The following is a 19510-nucleotide window of genomic DNA, read 5'->3' as shown; positions in this document are numbered from 1 at the left end:
GGTCAAAATTACTTCGCGATGGTGGTGAACGAATCGGCGATCTCAAGAAGTGGGTGAGAGAGGGATCTAGAAATGACTTTGGGTTTGAAACGAATATTTTTGTGTTCGTGGATAGCTCACACGGTAGAGCCACGCTCTCACCTGCCAGGCGGAGTTGTCGTACCAATAAGGTCGCAGGTTCAAACCCCACCACCGCCGCGAAAAAAAATTTTTATTCTCTATTGTCTTCTGGCACTTTTCTACTCACTTCATATCTTGTTGTTACCAACATAAGTGCCTGCTCCACTCACTTTTCTGAATATATTTTCACGATCCCAGGCTTCGGGCAGCCCCAGTGACGTCTATAGTGGCAATTTATAATTTGGCATTTTTTACACAGCACCCGGCATACAAAATAGAAATACTAATCAATCTGGCAATCTTGCTTCAGAAAGTAAATAAAATGGCAGCCTCCTACTCCACCAACTCCTCTGAACGTGGGGAGGTGAAGACACACTGTGACTCAAAGCTCTCGAAGAAATTAGCCAAACTCTCCAGAAAGTTATCATCAAAAGAATCCATCCAGTTCACTTCATCATCTACAAGGGTGAGATGGTAGAAAAATATTAATAGTTGGATAATTCGATTTGAGTATTGCACTTTTTCACTGTTGTTGCAGTTGCACCACTCATCATCATACCCATACTCATACTTACTAATTCTCATAGTATTATTGAAATTGAATGGCCATCAGTAGAGAGAGAGAGAGAGAGAGAGAGAGTGTGTGTGTGTGTGTGTGTGTGAGAGAGAGAGAGAGTGTGTGTGTGTGTGAGAGAGAGAGAGAGAGAGGGAGAGAGATAGAGAGCCTCCTACTCCTATACTTGTAATATTAATACTAAATATGACTATGACCTATGACTATAGACTATAGCTCTCCGGCCCCGGCTGTCATTATCCCCAGACAAATTTCGTTAATCCCAGACACATATTTGAGACGCCGCTCTTTTAAACAATTATCCTTATTCCAGAATATAGATTGTTTCCAAATGCAACATAGAAATAAGAAGTTAATAAAAGATCTATAAAAATAAAAACATACAATTAACCAACATTAAATATTTGGGGTCTTTTGGTCATTTCTTTTAGTGTTTCAAAAGCAATATCCTTTGATATTGCAATTTCTTAGCCTTATCCTGATTTAAAATGGTCATTAAGTTTTAGTTTCTCGTAGTTACCTGATAATTTTGTAATTACTAGTGATTGCTGCAAACGAATGTTTGAATGATGAAGATCGGAGTTTATTTTTATTTGGGTTTGATGTTAGCTTTTATATAAATTTTTGTATTTTGCGCACTTTTATTTTCCACACATGCGGACGAAATACACTTTTTTTTGCGAAAAAATACACTTTTTAGGATCAAGAATACACTTTTCGTTCTGGGAAGGTCGGCAGGTCTGATAGTATTGTGATTTTTATGTGTTTTTCCCTCGTTTTTTTTTTTTCCACTGGAGTTTTAAAGCTAGCAACCGTGTGTGTGACTGTCTTTAGAAGAATCTGTGCAATTTATAATAATTTAAAAAAATTAGATTTAAATTGTGACAAATATTTTCAATTGAAAAAAAAAAAAGGTTTTAAGTTTTAAGGAACACGTAAGTAGCTTTATTCTGATTTATTCAATCTTTTACTTTTCGTTTTTGTGATATTGTGACCTGTTATACTGTTGTCTGCGAATACTCAGGCTCAAATTCCAATGCGTATGTGCAATCAACAAATTATTAATACTGAATAATATTCTCCCATGGCATTTAAAAAAAAAAATGCAATTATTTAAATAATTACTAATTCATTACCTACAAAAATTGATGCGAGTGAAAATAACAAGGTAGAGACAGAGAAAATATCAACAGTAGTCTAAAAACCCGCTTTATTTGGCGAGAAAGACAAAATCATAGAAAAGAATGATGTATGCTTTTATGTGATTTTTCTTTCTTTTTCTTTCCCTATTTATCTGTGATCTTATCATATTCATGGCTCAATGATGCTCAGCAGTCCGGTCTTTGCTTGTACCCAAACAGTACCAAGTTCAAATACCCGCTGTGCTGTGTGGCCTTGCCCTAGCTCAATTTGCGGCTGATGCCTGGGTTATTTCAGTCTTCCATTAAAAGAGACCAAAGAGACAATTTTCCCCTGTGGGATGAATAAGGGGAATTTATTTTTGTGTTGGATTCAGTGCATAGACTGTGGGATATATATTTATAATTTTTTCATTACATATTTTCAAATCCTAGTAATTTATCTAGATCTATTGAAGTCTAAAACTTGTTAACCCTTTCCTTTCTTTTTTATTTATCTTTTAAATTTCATCATCAGATCCTTTGTGTGCAGAACGGTGGTCTTGGAAATGATGTTTGTCAGGAGGAGTTACTTTCTCTTTTCATCCCATTTGGAGAAGTGGAAAACATAGTCATGTTACCAAGGAAACCTTTTTGTTTTGTATACTTTGTGAAAGAATCTGTGTCAGTGGCTGTATTTGAAAATCTCAATGGACACCTTCTTAAAAATGGGAAGGATCCTTCTCAAGATGTGATACTTTATTTTTTGTTTGTTGAAAAGGGTAAATTTTATTTATTTATTTTTTTTTTACAAAAGTTGAGTCTCATTATGTTGAAATTAGAGTTAAGTAGATCTTTTCCATGTAATCCTCCAGGTATATCCTTTCTTTTCTTTTTTGTTTTGTCTTACAGATAATGGATATGATTTTATAAGCTATTAAAGTTTTAAAAAAAATTGAAACTATCAATAAATAATGGATAAGAAACTAAAAGTTTATTTTTTATAGGAGATCCTTTAGCCTCACAAGCCTTAGGACTGCTATCAATATTGGGTGTGGCCGAAATATTTTCTGACCTCCCAGTCCACTCAGCAATGATTTGGTAGATATGTTGGAAAGTTCTATGCGATAGACTAGTGTCATATCCTAAAGGTAGCAATTGCTACTTTCACATTGTAATGCTCCAGAAACCGAGGCCAACATTAAATGGGCCTACACTAAAACATTCCCTGAATGTCATTTTCTGCCCAGTTTTATTAATTTATTGTTTTATTCATTTATTTTGCTTTGCTATGCGACTCATTTTTTTTAGAACCAAACTGCACTGAATACACTATGATGCACAGACACGTACAACAACAACAACAACTTGAGCTTTTATATAGTGCAAAATCCACTAAACATGCTCAAAGTGCTTTACAAAGGATCCCTGACCAACAGCAACACTTAAGGTATAGAACAAGACACGACACCTGTTAGGCGATATTACAATTTTTCAGACAAAGACAACGCTCTTAACGACCAGGTAGTCATTTTACACTTGATTACGATGAGAGAATGTGAGTAAAGAGTCTTTTCCGAGGCTTGAACCCATGAGCTTCCGATCTGAAATCGAGTGTGATACCACTAGACCACACATACTACACACACAAAATATTAACCAAACAAAGGTGAAAAAATCTTTGTATTTATATGTAAAGTATTCAGATAATAGCAACAGATAACTTCAGCAGTATAATTGTTTTAGAGACAGGACTTACATTTAATTGTGCTATATATTATAATTATATATTCTTTATTCTCTTGCCCAGCCCCAGAGTATGCAATGCCTATGATTGATAAGCCAAATGGGCTGCATGTCGTGGAAAACTTTATTGACAAGGAGACAGAAGTTAGATTACTGTCTCTTATGAATGATCCAGACATATCAGAGACTGGTGAGTGTCTTGAATTGCAGTGTAGAGAGCGGTGGGGGGTGCCTGAAACTTGGGATAATAAAATACTAATGAAAAGGTGAACATGGAAAAGCTTCGGATACAGACACTGTCTGTTTTCTACCCATCCAAAGCATTTCCATTTTCATCTTTTCATTAGTATTTGAATTGCAATTTGACATATCATTGTAGGCTTTGTACTTGCTTTGATAAAGTAACTATTGCTATGGAGGTTTTTATTTTTATTTATTTATTTTTTTTTCAAAATCAGGATCTTCCTTCCTTTAATTCAGATTTTAAAATCAAGTTTTGAGAAGAAAATTGTTGCAATTGCAAATTGCCCTTTTTTAAAATACATACCAGTATATCTGGATATGGATCTATCAGATTGGTATTCTGTCCATGAACACTACTCTGCACACTTGAATTATTAGCTAAAAAATAACAAATGCGACAAATTGTCTCAAAATGGTATTATGTCCTTGTGTGCCAGATGCAGTAAAATTAATTTAGTGTTAAAATGATCAGAAATATTTAAGTTTTGTCTGAATCTGAATGTTACTCAAAGTCAACTCAATTCTGAGTATTTGAAATCAAGGGCAGAGAAAGCTGTTGATTGTGGCTGTCATTGTTACCACATTTTAAGAAACTATATTTATTCTTTCCAATAAAACTTTACTCAAGTTGCATATATTGGATGGTTAATGCAATTTTCAGCATCTGAATTGTCCTGACATAATAGGGTTTTGAGTTGATGGGTCACAAATCTCCAGTATAGTTATCACCAAAGTTTCAAGATAAATAAAATGTGCCTAAAAGAACTCGTTAATTAGATCCCCATCAAAAGAAATAGAAAATTTTTTTTTCTCCCGAGATCCCATTCTCTGCATCTTATGATATATTTTTTATTTATTTTAATTATTGCAATAATGATATTCAAGTTCTCACCAGTGGTCTTAAGAGTGTTAGTTTTTATAATTTGAAATGGTTCGATGTCTATATGAAAAAAAAAAAGACACTGCAATGAAAATTTATATGGAAACATTTTGAGATTTAATTTTTTGGATTTCCATTTGTGTTGTAGAAATTATCTAGCTATTGATGAGGACAGGAAGTAATTCTGTGCTCTATTACTAGGATCCTCCTTGAAACATCGGCGAGTGAAACATTATGGCTTTGAGTTTAAATACGGTACAAACGATGTGGATGTTACGGATCCTTTGCCAGGAGGTATTCCAGATCCTTGTTTACCTATCATTCAAAAAGCTGTTGATGACAGACTGATCAGCCACCATCCGGACCAACTGACTATTAATCAGTATCAACCAGGCCAAGGTTAGTATGATTTTTCTTTCCACTTCTTGCTGTCCTATTTCTATGTTTTTGCCTCTGACATTCACATGCCTGCTAAGGTCTAAAATAGGTCTATTGTCCTCCAGATTTGAATTTTGAAAATCATATGAGAGAAAAAGTTTCCAGGAGGGTTTTTTTTAATGCTTCCGAATTTGACTGAATAGTATTATTCTAGAGCAGTTTTCAATGATAAGATTTTATACTATGGCATTTGATATTAAAACATCAAAAACTGGATGTTAATTATAGGTTGATTCAAATTTTTATTTTAAAGGTTCATAACTCTTTGGAAAAAAAATAATGTTATTAAAACAAAAAAAATTCTTGTCAATGGCAGATATGCTCTCTTTTTGCAAAGGTGAACATAATTTGTTCTCTTTATTTATTTATTGTTATTTTAAAAATAATTCAATAATTTTACTACAGTCAACATTAGGTGTGAACAAATTGCTGACAACTGAATTACTAGGTCTTACTTATTAAATCTTATTTAAATGGTTTTGTTCTTGTTAAGCTTTCAAATCTAATGAAGTTTAAATTCAGTTTTGGCCTCTGTTTGATCCTGATATTTGTCACATCTCCCCAATCTGGTTTTGCTTTCAGAGTGAACCAGGCAATGAAATTATCATTATCTTTATCATTAATAAGACCTAAATTTAGCCAGAGTTTTATATTCTTTTATGAGTTTCGATAGCTCAGTTGAAGAGCATTCGCTTCACAAGCAAAGGGACTGAGATCGATCCTGGGTGCCGTCGAGAATTTTCCTGTCCACCCAGCAGTTATTGGGTAGCCTGGGCTATTAGACTTTAGAAAGTACTTTGCGATAGACTAGCGTCCTTTTCAATGGTAGCAAGCAGTTGGTATTGTCTGTTTCAACTATAGAAATTGGGATAATCTCCAGATCCATGGGCCTGATGGCTCTGAAGGACTATTTTGTTTTTCATATTCTTTAAATTTTTCAGTTTTTATTCACCCAGACATAATTCATAATACCAATTTGATGCGGTGGATCACACAATACCAGATGGAGTTATTTATTTTAAAACCTACTATATATTTTCTTTCTTATAGTTATGTGATGTAATTACTGTCGCAATTGTTGTTTTCAGGTATTCCATCTCATGTTGACACAGTGGACGCATTTGAAGATGGTATCATGTCCCTTAGTTTAGGATCACAGGTCTGTGCAGTGCTCGTTGAGTAGTATGATCCTCAGTGGAATAAAATGAAATGAGACAAGTGTCTTTCTCCTAATAATCATAACCTTTCAATCTTGTATATGATTGACATGTAAAGTATTAAATTTTAATTTCTTCGTCATGGCAATCATTTTTTTTTTGTTTTGTTTGTCAAACGTAGCAAAATGTCATTTTATGATTTTGCTCTCGGGAGACAGAAACATAAAACATTTACTATCTTTCCTGATATTTCTTACAGATTGGCAACCAATTGTTAAACTATGCTACATTAATTTGTTGACGAAAGCTTGACTTGTCTATTTAAAATTCATACTATATAAATACTCTCTGGGTCAGGTTGTCATGGAATTTCGACATCCTGATGGTTGTCACACTAGAGTGACTCTTCCACAACGGAGCCTGATGGTAATGACGGGTGAATCAAGATATGTTTGGTCACATGGTATCACGCCTAGAAAGTCTGACATTGTTCCAGCTTCCAATGGTAATGGGTTAACACTGCACCCTAGGGAAGTCCGCACCTCTTTCACATTCCGTAAGGTGATTTTTGATCGTGACAGAAAGAAGTCTAACTCAAACTCCTGGACTATACCTCAAACAGAAAATGAAGCAAGAGAATTGGAGAAAGAACATGTGCATAAGGTTGTTCTTTTGTTTTTTAATTTTTTTATTTCCTGTTTTTTTTTTTTTTTCACCATTACCCCCCCCCCCCCCCCCCCCCCTCTCACTTCAATTTCAAGAGATCCTTAGATCCTTTTTATCTTAAATGATGTCAATTTTGTTGTCATTTTCACTTAAGGATTCTCCTCTGGTTATATCATTATTTACTATCACCAATACTTTGAATATCGTTGGTTAGTGTTATCTTGACATAGTTATGAAAAAAAAATCATTCCCCCCCAAGTAGTTTTGATTGTATGGTTGCTCATGCAAAATGCATTTCTTAAACCGTCATCAAACGAGTATTGATAAATCTCCTCATTTGGTATCTATCAGTAGGTATTGACAATACTTTTTATCATTTAAATTATACGAAACCCTAAACCTCATTCCAGGTGTACGAAGACATTGCAGACCATTTCAGTGGAACACGCTACAAGCCTTGGCCCAAAGTGGTAGAGTTTTTGAAAGACCAACCGTCCCATGCCTTGATGGCTGATGTAGGCTGTGGCAATGGGAAATGCTTAGGGGTCAATGGAACAATGTTTGAGGTAGGTAATAATTCTTTTAATAGTAAGAGTAATAAAAATGAAAATTTAATAATTATATATCTTTTTAATATGGAGCATTTTCACAGTTTTTCGACAGTGATCCACTGTTTTCCCAATCTGGTCTTATAAAATTACTTTTTCATTTCATAGGGTATTAGTTCAAAAAACTCCTTTTTTTTTGGTACCAGCATTATTACAAGGTAGTGCTTAATAAGAGCCATCACTGCCTGGTATTTGTTTACAGCTTAGGTATATAAAAAGTACCTCTTCTTTGAACACAATATTCTGCGCATGTGTGGTGTCCACTAGATTACATTGCAAAGATGTATTTACATTTATGAACAGAATAATTTCAAACGTCATTCTTAATTTGATATTTTCCCCCTCCATATTACACTAACGACCCCCTCCCCATTCTCAAAAAGAATTTAAGAACCAGGGATAATGTACAGCCTTCATTGCAATCAAGCTTTCTTTTTCAGATTTTTTAGATCTTGTCAAAAATAATATATCATCTCATTTAAATGGTTTGATATTATTTTCCAGATTGGATGTGACTACAGCACCAACCTTCTATCCATTTGTCGAAGTAGAGGTTTCCAGACTTGTGTAGCTGATGTCTGTGACCTTCCATTTCGGTCCAGTGCCTTTGATGTAGTCCTTTGCATTGCTGTCATTCATCACATGGCTACCAAGGTAAAATCAAATTGTATGTTTATGGTCTTATTTAAAGAGGACAGATCTAACTCTATAAGGCTCCAGGTTCACTAAAAATGATGTAAATGAAAACTCTGACTCAATTGACACCTAAATGATGAAATGAACAATGCATGTGGGTCAATACAATCTTAAGTGATAAGTCATTTTGATGAACACAGTTTGTTTACAGAGGTGTAAAGAGTGTTTGCAGTGTGAGATATGAAGACACTCTGCACCAACAACCTCAGATTTTTAACAAGCAATTAAAACCATCAGAATTGATCTTCAACTTCATGATCAAAAACGAGTCGGAACCAGTTCACATGAATAGGGGATGACATAAAAAGGTGCATCCAATCAAAAGCTTCTTTACTTCTCATCCTAAACCCATGGTGAAAGGATGTCACATAATGTGGCAGAATAGAAATGGTTTGTTTACCCTTAAAAGATTGGAATTAAAAAGGAAGAAAGGCTAAAAAATGAGTTTTTAATAGACCAGTGACAGTTCCAAGGTTGGAATTATTATTATATTTTATATATATTATAATATTATACTAGGTTGTTCAGGCGAAGCCTTCTCAGAGGTGGAAATGCCGTGAGCTTACCTCGAACTCGGCTAAACGGGATTTTTTAAATGGGTCTATCTCGGCTTATGCTTATTTGTTTCGATACAGATGCACATGTATCGAAAATTCAGACTTTGTGCTTTTAAATGGTGTAAACATTATTAGAATAATTTGTTAAGAATTATGTTTGTAAGGAGTATGATTTGTCCTAATTGTGACACAATGACGGAGCCGATCGCAGAACGCAGTGCACGAACCCCGAAAAGTGACTGAGAACGAACTCGAATCGCAGATCCGTGATAAGACCTATAGCAACAACAAAGACATCATTGGAAAGGGCGAGAACTCTGCTTTCTTTTGATAGGTGATTTCCCATGATCCTTTGCGAAGCCTCCTTGTGAGGTTGACGGATTCGTCGCGGGAAAGCCGTTTTTTCCTTTTTTCTTTGGACTGGATGATGTTTCCATGATAGTTCACATATCATTGTGAAACACATTTCCTCTAGAATGTGGAAAAATAGCAATTAACTAGGAAATCCTGTTCACCGCCCTGCGATGTGCGAAAAATAAAGTGTATAATCGTCGACCGGATTTCCCTCTCTGCCTCTATTTGATGGTAGCCGATGTACGGCTGGCTGGCGAACCACCTTTCCAATGACTCCTCTTTTCACTAACTGGATCGCTATGGAGTCTTTGAAGATTGCTAATTGGTAAGTTTTTACCTTTTCTCAACTAAATGAAATAATTTCATATCACCTTGTTTTATTTAGAAGGGTTTAAAAAATTCGGTAGGGAATCGAACCGAAGGGGGGTGTTCCAATGGAAGGAACAGCTTCAACAGCCGATCCGAAGCAAAATGGCGTCTGTTTACGCTGGATACAACATTCTCGTTTTACGCTTGTGGCGTGAATGATACATTCTGTTGTGTATTTTTGGCCTTAATGTGATGTAGCATTTGTTTGCTTGTCTACATCAGTATTCAGATTAGAGGAGCTACTGAACTACTCAAGCAGCCTTACTTCGTTACTGTATTTTATGTAGTTTTAAATTGAGAAGACGAGCCCCAGCCCAACTAACGAGAGTTGAGAGTGTGACGGTGGAATTAATTTAATTAATCAGACTAGTCTATGTGGAAGTGTGTTTTGGTCTTTCGATTAGATAATGTATTCTTATTATTACATTTCAGTGTCAATGTGTATCAATGGCCTATAGTCAGACTCTAGTAACTGTCACTGACAGTGTCAGTGATCTGACAGAATTAAGTCTTTTTCTAAAATGTAAAATTTGACTGCTACATGATAATTATTTAGGCTAGGTATTTTGTCTGTGCTTTAGTGTTTTGGAAGCATATTTTACATAAGTATTTATTTGTTCCAGATGACAACTCTGCCATTCTGCCATTCCGAAGTATGCATAGCCAAAAGGCAGGGATGAGACAGTGACAGGCCACACATTTATGAAGTTTACAGTTGCAACTCTGGACTATGGCTCCTGATTCCGACGATTTGGACTATGGCATCATTGAAGGATGTAATAGGTAAGTTGATACATTTTCTACACTGGTTGAATTGATTTCTTATTGTTTTGATTCGGAAGGGTGGAATGAAAAAAGGTAAGAGTACTAAGAGTCTACTAACTGAATTGGGGTTCTAATGGAGGGAACATTTATGTTCATGAACTTATTATTCATGCCATGCCAAGTCCTTAAAGAGTAAGAGCCTAAGGGCCCATAGAGCTGGAGCTTATCCAGGTTGTAATAACATGAAACGGGCAAGCGATGAATGGCATAACAACTCTGTACTGCCGTATAAGTAATTAGAACTTGTGTCGCCACGATGCTTGTCAGTCGTTTAACAGAGCCATCATGAGGGTTAGGTAGATGATTTGAAAGCTTGTTTTACATTTTCTTCTTCTTTCTTTTTCAAGATGATGATGTCTTCAAACTGCTGCGCAAAATCTTCTTGCGGATTGGGAGGGGACGACCTTGCGACAGGCCTCAAATTTCTGAAGTAACGAACCGACTTCTCCTGCAGCTGTACTTCTTGAAGGTAGAGAGCAGCACATCTTTTAGACAAGTAATTTATTTTTTGCACTTTTTATTTATGTTTTGAATTTTTAATCTCGTCTTCACTCTGACTGCTTTGGGGTACACACTTTCTTTTTCTGTACAACTCTTTCTCTCATTTCATTTCAATTTTGTTTTTACCCTTTGTACCTTGCGGGTATCGGGCATGATCAGGTTTTTTTCTCATGGTCTAGAGGCTTAGTTAGCGGGGAATCATTCTACTGTCAATATGCCACTGAGTCTGTATGGTATGAATTGAATTTTGCTCGGACAGCAGCTGTTAACGGCTTGCTCTTTTCGATTTTCAACTACCAAGATTTCTTTTGCGCTTGCAACTTGCACATGAGACTTCCAAGTTTGATCGTCCATCTCCAATAGGACTAGGTCTCAATCTCACCTACCAGTGAGACCTGGAGGGTGGAAATGTTGAGAAAATAATTCCACAGTAACATATGACCAGTCATGCACTGGCCGGTATTCGACCCCGGAACCTTCTCAAAGGCGAGAACCATATAATACAGTGTAACATAACGACATCGCCGGGGACTGATGACTTATGTCGTTATATTCCTGTATTTTCAGGATAACGCTTAGTTTTAAGGCAAGTGCTGCTTTATTACGTAGCCTTGGTGTTAAGAATTCCCATGATGACTAAAGCCACAGCCATAGCCGCATCAATGTCTACTGCTGTTTTGAATTGATTGTTTGGTCATGTTGATGGTAACACAATTTCTTTGTTACGTTTTGTATTTACAGCTGAAAGAATGGATGGAGAGACTTGTACCACACATGCAGATCGTGACGGAAACCCGGATTTATCACAGGATACAATCTATCATCAGTGTGTGTAAGTCTCTTCAAGCCACACCAGACCATCTTATAACCTTTCTGGCTGAGCCATACTGCTTCCATGATGTTGCAGACTCACTGTCAGCGCTTGGCTTGAAACGATACCACCTACAGGAAGCTGTCCCGTATGATGTTCCTCCAAGTGCTGATGTGAGAAATGAAGTCATAATAGATTTGGAAAAGCTTAGAGCCCATGAGCGGCAAGATCAGTCTTTCGTCCATAAGTGGATCCAAAATTTAAGTTTGTCTTCTCGTCCTTTGAGTAAGACTCAGATGAAGAGGAAAGTTGACAAATGTCATAAAACCTATCAGACTTTAAATAAAAGTAAAAATAAATCCGATGCTCGTTTAAAAGAGTTTGAGGAATTTTTAAAAGCCCCTTTTCTCAATGATGGTGTGATTGCTACCATACAAAAGCCATTTAAATGTATTATGTGCACTTCTTTACTTGATATTACTAATGTACAGGATTCAAAAATTCAAATGTTAAATTGTAAAAACTCTGAAATTTCTTATGAATTGCAAATTCAGAAAAGTATAAATAATGACCTTGCTAGTGAAGTAGAACAATTAAAAGATAGGGGGGAACATGTTTTTGACTTGAAAGTGAAAGATAAACTGGGGGAGGTTATTAAAAAAAATGTTATTCTTGAAAAAGAAGTTGAAGAGGTCTCAAAGACAAAGTTGTATGCAAAAAATTATGTGCAGAAGAAGCATCTTCAGCAGGTAATTGAGGAAAATGTAGCCCTGTCTTCAGAAATAGAATGTAAAAGTTTAACTATTAATTCTATGTCTGAATGTATATCTTCTTTAAAGAAAAAACTTAAAACTGAACAATCTTTGAAAAGTAAATATAAAGTAGCTTTAGACAAACATTCCAAAATGAACTTAGAACTGTCAGATATGTTAGAATGTGAAAAGGATGATGATGTTAAATTGCGTGAATCAGGTAGTAGCCATAGGTATTCTGATTCCATTCGTAAAACTTTTTATGATCTTCAGGGTGAGGGTAATGTTGCGGCTTCAAATTGTTCCTCTGTTGTAGCCACTGTGGCCAAAAATTTATTTAATGCCAATATTAATATGGAAGACTTGCCTTGTAAGTCGACTTCTTTGAATTTTTCAAATGAAGCAAATTTTATAGCTCAACACCAGGTTGTTGAGGAGATTAAGAAAGCTGACCATTTTATGTTCGCATGTGATGCTACGAGTCGTCAGAAGGCACATTTCTTAGAACAACATATTCAACTATCGACTGGAAAGCAGCTAAGTTTAGGTTTCTCCGAAATTGCCTCTGATGACTCGGATACATTGCTTGAAAAATGTATTGATGTGTTTGATAATATGTGTGATATTTATTGCCTTGATACTTCAGTTGACCATTTTTCATTGTTTAAAGAAATTGTGCGGAAAATGAAAGCACTTATGTCAGACAGGGCATCTGTCATGAAATCCTTTGATAAAAAGATGGCTGCTTACAAATGTAACATTTTAGAAGGTGAGGACTGTTCGACACATTTTATTTTTTGCAACGCTCACTTTTTACTTGCATTATCTTCTGCTGCAGCCGAAGCCATTGATTCGGTTGAAGCTGTGCTAAAGGAGGATGGCGGTAAGCTGGGGCGAGATTCCAATCCTGTCTATGGTAGTTTTGAAAAATGTAAAGAAACTGCAGCTGTGAGAGCTATCCGCACTGCCGCTGATTGTCTCGGACCAAGAGGGGATGAAAAAAATGGATCTAGACAGGAATGGCTTGCTTTCTGCTCTTCAAAGCAGATACGTTCAAAGTTTACCAGTTATCGTTCTAATCGTTTCAATAATTTATTTCAAAATGCCACTGCTTTGTTGTTACATAAAGATGATATTGACACCTTTCTCTCCGAGTATGTTTCCCATAGTAATCTAAAATTGCAATCTGTTATTGCGGACATCAAAGACAATAATATTATAACAAATGTTGCTGCCATTTCATTTTTTCATGTATTTTTTACAGAGCCATACTGGCTATTAATGAATAGTCACCACACTTATTTTGATTTTCCTGCCTATGTAAAGTTAATGGATGACGCTCTTTGCCATTGGCGGAATGAATCTTTCAATCCGGTTGATGCTGTGTCTGTTTTCCCTGACTTGAACCTTCAAGCCAGTGATAAAGATGTTGAAGTTGTAAAAATGTTTTTTGCATCTGATGATTATGATATATTGCAATTTTCCTCTGCTTTGCATATGATTATTGACAAATGTAGAGATGCATTGATTAGACAGTTGTGTGATTTTCTTGATGGGGGAATATTTGGAGGAGAAATTGAAGATGATGTAAAAACTGTGCTTTCCTCATGCCCTTTGACTAATTTGACCGGTGAGAGACTTTTTGGTGACTTGGATTATGACATGCACAAGAGAAGAAATGCGTCCTTGTACCTTAGGTCAACCACAAGTATGTGGAAGCGTAATAAGACAAGCGGGTGGTTAGATACTCTTAGTTCTTGTGCATCAAGACAGCTAATTGAAAAGGGTATAAGGTATGGGCCAGAATGGAAACAGCGGGACAAAGATGAAAAGAGGAGGGTTAAGGAAAAAGTTAAGAAAAGAATATTAGACAATAAATGTAAGAAGGGTGAGAAAGAAATTCAAGCTAAAAAAAGGAAACTTGCTGCTATAGATGCAATTACAGATGTCCATTTAGCCACTACAAAAGAAGCCTTAGATATTTTATTTCATGGCCCCAAAGCAGCAGAACGTTTGAAAGATCAGATCAGGTTTAGAGCTCTAGTAAAAGGAGAAAGCATTACTCTTGCAGGAAACAAACAGGTCCTTTATGATAAACTGCTAGAGCATATATCTAGTTCAGATAATTTCAATGTGAATTAAAATATAAAATGGTATACCATATCTATGACGTCCAACTCTAATCGTGTAAACACCAGATCGGAATCAAGATTTATTTTTAACTGAAACTGATGCTGTTTCTTTCTATCATTGTTTATTTTGTTCATATTCACATTCTGATATGTGCATGTATTTCCTTGATCACCATGTGTTAAAAAGACAGAAGAAATAGCCTTTTTTTGATGTATGATTGTGATGTATTTGGTGTATTTTTTACGCTTCCCCCTTTTACATTTATACTGGAGAACAATCGGCATGATGAGAATTTCGTTGTCATTTAACAGTCGGTAGTCTCAAACTCTGTCCATGATGTTGGGCTATTAAGGGTATATGCTCTGTTGGCTACAATGATTGAAAACTACATACTTCAAGCTTTAATTTGGTATATAGTTGAACTTTATAGGGCGATTTGTTGACTTTATATGATTTTTTTTGTGCCAACTTTCATTGTAAATCGGGAGGCCATTTGTAACTATTCTTCACAAGTACATTCTCTTTGAGCAATAATCACATTTTCTGATGTGAAGTTAGTCCCTGGGTCACTATTGATTTAGAAAGTAGAGGAAATAATCTTTCTTTTGATATGTGGTTTGGCCATGTAACTTTATTGATTAATTTTTTATGAATTTTTTTGTCGTTTCGCACTGCGATATTCCTCTGTTTTGCATTATTTTTTTCAAAAAGGTCAATTTTGGCCTTCGCTTGATTTTCAACAGCCCATAACTCATCCATTTTGTGTGTAAATGGCCTAGAAAAAATTAGAATAAGTCTCTAGGTGCCATAGAGTGGCTACAAAGTAAAAACAAATTTCTGTTATTGCAAATTATTGCGTTATGAGCTCTTGAATTTGGCTTTGCGGCCGTATTCTGAACATTTTGTAATGAATTTTGTGATTTTTGTCATTTTTAAAGTCATGTCACTCTTTGCATTATTATATCTGTCTTGTAAAACTTCTTCCTGTCAATATTTGGATGGTATAGACAGAGGAAATGGGTGTCAAGCATGCTTTTACGCATTATTCGTAAAAATAATTGACTTTGAAAATACGACTTTCGCCTCTGCGCGCGGAAGGTCGGAAATGTCTAAGTCCAATAAAATTTCAAAAATTCATAACTCGCTTGTTTTTTAGTCGATTTGTATAATTTTTTTTTTATTCTCTTAGTTATGAGGATGGAATAAGAATCTATGAGCTTTGGTATCCTGTCATGAATTTCAAATTTTCGCCTGTCCTACCTAATTATACATATGGTTACTAAGAGGAAAAAGTTATTTTTCTGTAATATGAGCATTAAACATGGACTTAGCATAAAAAAATTACAAATGCTTATAAGTGTGATCCTACTATATTATTATTATTATTATTATGATTATTATTATTATTAATATTATTTTATCGTTCTTCACTATAAATTGGCACAGCAATCTTTTGTGCAAAATATTGTAGATATTATAAGCACCTGCCATTATCTCATATCTGTGCAATGCTTTGATTTCAGGATCGGAGAGTTAAAGCTTTAAATGAAGTTGTTCGGATTCTAAGACCCGGTGGAAAGGCCCTCATTTATGTCTGGGCAATGGAGCAACATCTAAATAAAGTGGAATCTAAATACATCAAGACTAATCGACAGAAACAAATGGATGCTAAAAGCTTTTTAGATCTGTCCAAAGGAAATGACAGTGAAGTGTGTAATCTTGTGAAAGAAACAGAAAATGTATGTAAAAATTGTTCAAGTTTAGACATTTCATTAGATGATAAGTCTGAAAGTATTCAGCCATCAACAATGAATAACTCTGCAAATCGTATTCCTTCAAATGCAACACATTCAGAGCCCAGCTCCAGCAGTAGTGCCTCTAAGACATTGAAAATTCATGTGAATCGGACAGAATTTCAGGAGCAAGATTTACTGGTTCCATGGCAGTTGAAAGGTAAAGACAAACCAACTCATGAACAATTATCGTCGTCATCTTCAGATGATAATTCTGTATTCCATAGATTTTACCATGTCTTTAAGGAAGGAGAACTTGAGGAATTGTGTCGGTCAATAAATGTGTGCGTTATTCAAAAAAGTTATTATGACCAGGGCAACTGGTGTGTTATATTGGAAAAATTGTGATTTTGTTGAAAATATTATTGCAGAAAGTCTTTCACTCATACAAATATAATCCAAATGTACTTCTTCCCTCCTTCTTTTCATAGAGTTCACAGACATAAGCCTATCATATTCAATAAGCCTATCATGTTCAATATTTTGCACTTAATGCATTTTTCATTATTAACTGATTGCATATGAAACAAAATTTAGGCTGTGAAAATTTTGACACTAATTACAGATATTTCTTATTTCTTATTTAAAGAGTGAATAACATTTGGAACTTTCTGCATCGGCCTTTCTCATAAAAAAAAAAGCCTAATTACAGGATACCCAATATACCCATACTTTTGTGTACGGTATCTGTGATATATGAACGAGATAAAATTGTAATAACAAGGCTTAAGGGAGGGATGCACCCTCAGAATGATTTTCCCTATTCATCAGTTGTTACTGTTTTCAATTTGATATTTGTGATCAGTATGTTCAGATCATTGAACATTTGTTGAGAATTTTTATTTTCTAAATATGGCTGCCATAGAAATATTTTTGCATACTTCAAATGTAATATACTTCAAAATCCTTAGACTTTGATCGAGATTGTACTGTTGATATAGGCAAACAACAAAATGCATCACTTTTAAAAAAGAAAGCTGAATAGAAATCTTTTGCTAGAGTGTTGAATTTTATAAAATTTGAAATTTGAAATTGCGACCAATGGATTGAAGAAAATGTGTGCCAAATTCAAAGTACCTAAGTTAAAAAAAAAGAAAAGAAAAAAGGCCTTTGGGGAAATATGACAAAAATGTACATTTTAAGAAAATTGCGTTTGGAAATTGGACTTTTTTTTATTTAGATTTATAACAAAAGCTTGATTAATATTTCATTACAATGAATGCGACGTTTATATATTGTTGCACTATTTAAAAATTCAAATGTGCAACAATTAAAATATCAAGAAATAACACTGTAGAATATTATTAAGAAGCACCATAAACTTGGAATTAATCTTTTCTGAATGGTGAAACAATACTGATTTTGACATGTTCAATTGAATAAGCTCATTTATTTAGGAATGTAATTAAAATTTTTAAAAACATCACCAAAATTGTCCCACTTGTGATATATTTTCCCAGACGAGTTCATGCTAGGTCCTCTTTGACACACTCATGGCTCGACTGCAAACTTTTGCGTTTTCATTTGTTTCGCCCTTGTGCTTCGGCTCAATAGCAATCTTTTCTGAGTTGGTGCTAGGAACCAAACATTTCTTTGTCGTGACTGCAAATTTCCTCAGATGTCGTTTTTGATGTTTTACATTCATTGACGAAAGGCTGGTGGAAGTTAGATGAATTGAAAAGGGATGGGTTACAAGTGTTGCAACAAAAATAACGAATAAAAAAATGTGTGAGCTTGAATTTTGATGGGGGAAACAGATTAAAAAGTAGGCGCACTTTTATTCTGACATTGTCAGTGATATCTGCAATTCGCCTCCCTCTCTCATTGAACATGTCTGAGCTTGTATCTCGAATAATATTGGTTGAATTAGTATTGTATAGTTTTAACAAATTTGAACTTATTCATATGTTTCATTTACCAATCAAAGTTAGTGGTTAAGGTTGTTGCAACTGTTTTGCTTAACCTCATTTTGCAATACCTATTTATTGGTAGAGACCAGATTTCTTTTATTTGACAATGATTCATGATTAAATGTTTAATATTACATTTTTATTTTGCCTTTTGCGTTGATTTATTTAGATTGTAATATTTGTGAATATGATGACATTTTTAAGTGGACAGTGAATGGATTATTGGGTCTAAAACCTCATATCTTTAGTTCTTTCTGAAATAAGAGCTTGCTGGGTGTCTTTTTAAACATCTATAGTGGGCATGGAGGATACTTGTTGATTGTTGCGTCTTATACTTATCTCCTTATAACACTTTTCTAAGTTGCTTTCTGCCTTTGACTTGGAATGAGATTACTTGGTTTGTCCTGACCCTAGCTGGAGTCCTTGATTGATAGGTAAACAGTCAATGTAAAGTTATAGTTTTTGGACATTCCCCCCCCCCCCCCCTTTAAATCATCTGTTACTGTTATGTACTGATTAAGTGTTTTGTAAGCACTTGAGTGTGTTCCTCTCAGTTGGATTCTCTGCATGTATCTGCATGGGACTTTTGGGTGATCTCAGATAAAGCACTTTGATGGTTTACTCTTGGAACCAGCATAGTGAGCAGGGAGGTCACTCGCTGTGTCTTTTATCCTCCTATAACTGTTTTCTAAGTTGCTATCGTCTTTGTTTTGGAATGGGATTACTTTGTTATGTCCGGGCCCTTTCTAGTTTCTAGAGTTCTTGGCTGAGAGAGAAACAATCAAATGTACAGTGTTTAGTCTTGGGAAGTGATATCTCTCTGTTTTGCATTGCAATTTTTTTTTGTTTCCTACTTATTATGGTTTGTAAATATTTGAGTGTATTCTTCTTGGTGGGATCCTGTACTTGTGTCTGAATGAAACTTTTAGGTGATCTCAAACTAAATGCATTGATAGTATGTACTGTTATATATTTTTTTTGAATGTTATTGTAAGCATTTTAATGTATTCCTCTTAGAGTAAAGGGACCCTTTGCTTGTGTCTGAATGACACTTTTTAGGTGGCCTCAAAATAAGTACACTGATGGTGTGCTCTTGAAATCTACATCTGTTCCCTTATTTAAACCATTCCCTTTTGTCTTACTTTTTCTTGTGTGCTTTTAATTGAAAATCTATACACAATTACTATCCCATTTTCTGGCACTGCAATGACCTAAATGTGTTGCAAATGCAGTAAAACCCTTAAAAACAAATGAGACAA

The 19510-nt window shown here is 35.1% G+C and overlaps 2 protein-coding genes across 2 annotated transcripts; both read left to right on the top strand.

The window, feature by feature from the left end:
* The first annotated feature begins 410 nt into the window (after positions 1 to 410).
* On the top strand, positions 411 to 18393 carry LOC144970755 (tRNA (carboxymethyluridine(34)-5-O)-methyltransferase alkbh8-like). Its single transcript, XM_078910745.1, has 9 exons — positions 411 to 586; positions 2351 to 2594; positions 3623 to 3748; positions 4883 to 5080; positions 6208 to 6278; positions 6634 to 6939; positions 7353 to 7508; positions 8055 to 8204; positions 16072 to 18393. The coding sequence occupies exons 1-9, from the start codon at positions 443 to 445 to the stop codon at positions 16687 to 16689; spliced, it is 2013 nt and encodes a 670-aa protein (XP_078766871.1). The 5' UTR covers positions 411 to 442; the 3' UTR covers positions 16690 to 18393.
* On the top strand, positions 9619 to 15685 carry LOC144970754 (uncharacterized). The gene is made up of 3 exons (XM_078910744.1): positions 9619 to 10309; positions 10699 to 10847; positions 11594 to 15685. Exons 1-3 carry the CDS (start codon positions 10285 to 10287, stop codon positions 14555 to 14557), a joined length of 3138 nt encoding a protein of 1045 aa, XP_078766870.1. The 5' UTR covers positions 9619 to 10284; the 3' UTR covers positions 14558 to 15685.
* Positions 18394 to 19510: the final 1117 nt, after the last annotated feature.

This window comes from Berghia stephanieae, chromosome 4 (genome assembly GCF_034508935.2).
Source record: "Berghia stephanieae isolate SIO BIC M18660-M18661 chromosome 4, UCSD_Bste_1.3, whole genome shotgun sequence".
Taxonomy (NCBI): Eukaryota; Metazoa; Mollusca; class Gastropoda; order Nudibranchia; family Aeolidiidae; genus Berghia; species Berghia stephanieae.
The sequence above is the reverse complement of the archived record's forward strand: the minus strand, read 5'-3'. Positions and strand labels throughout refer to the sequence as shown.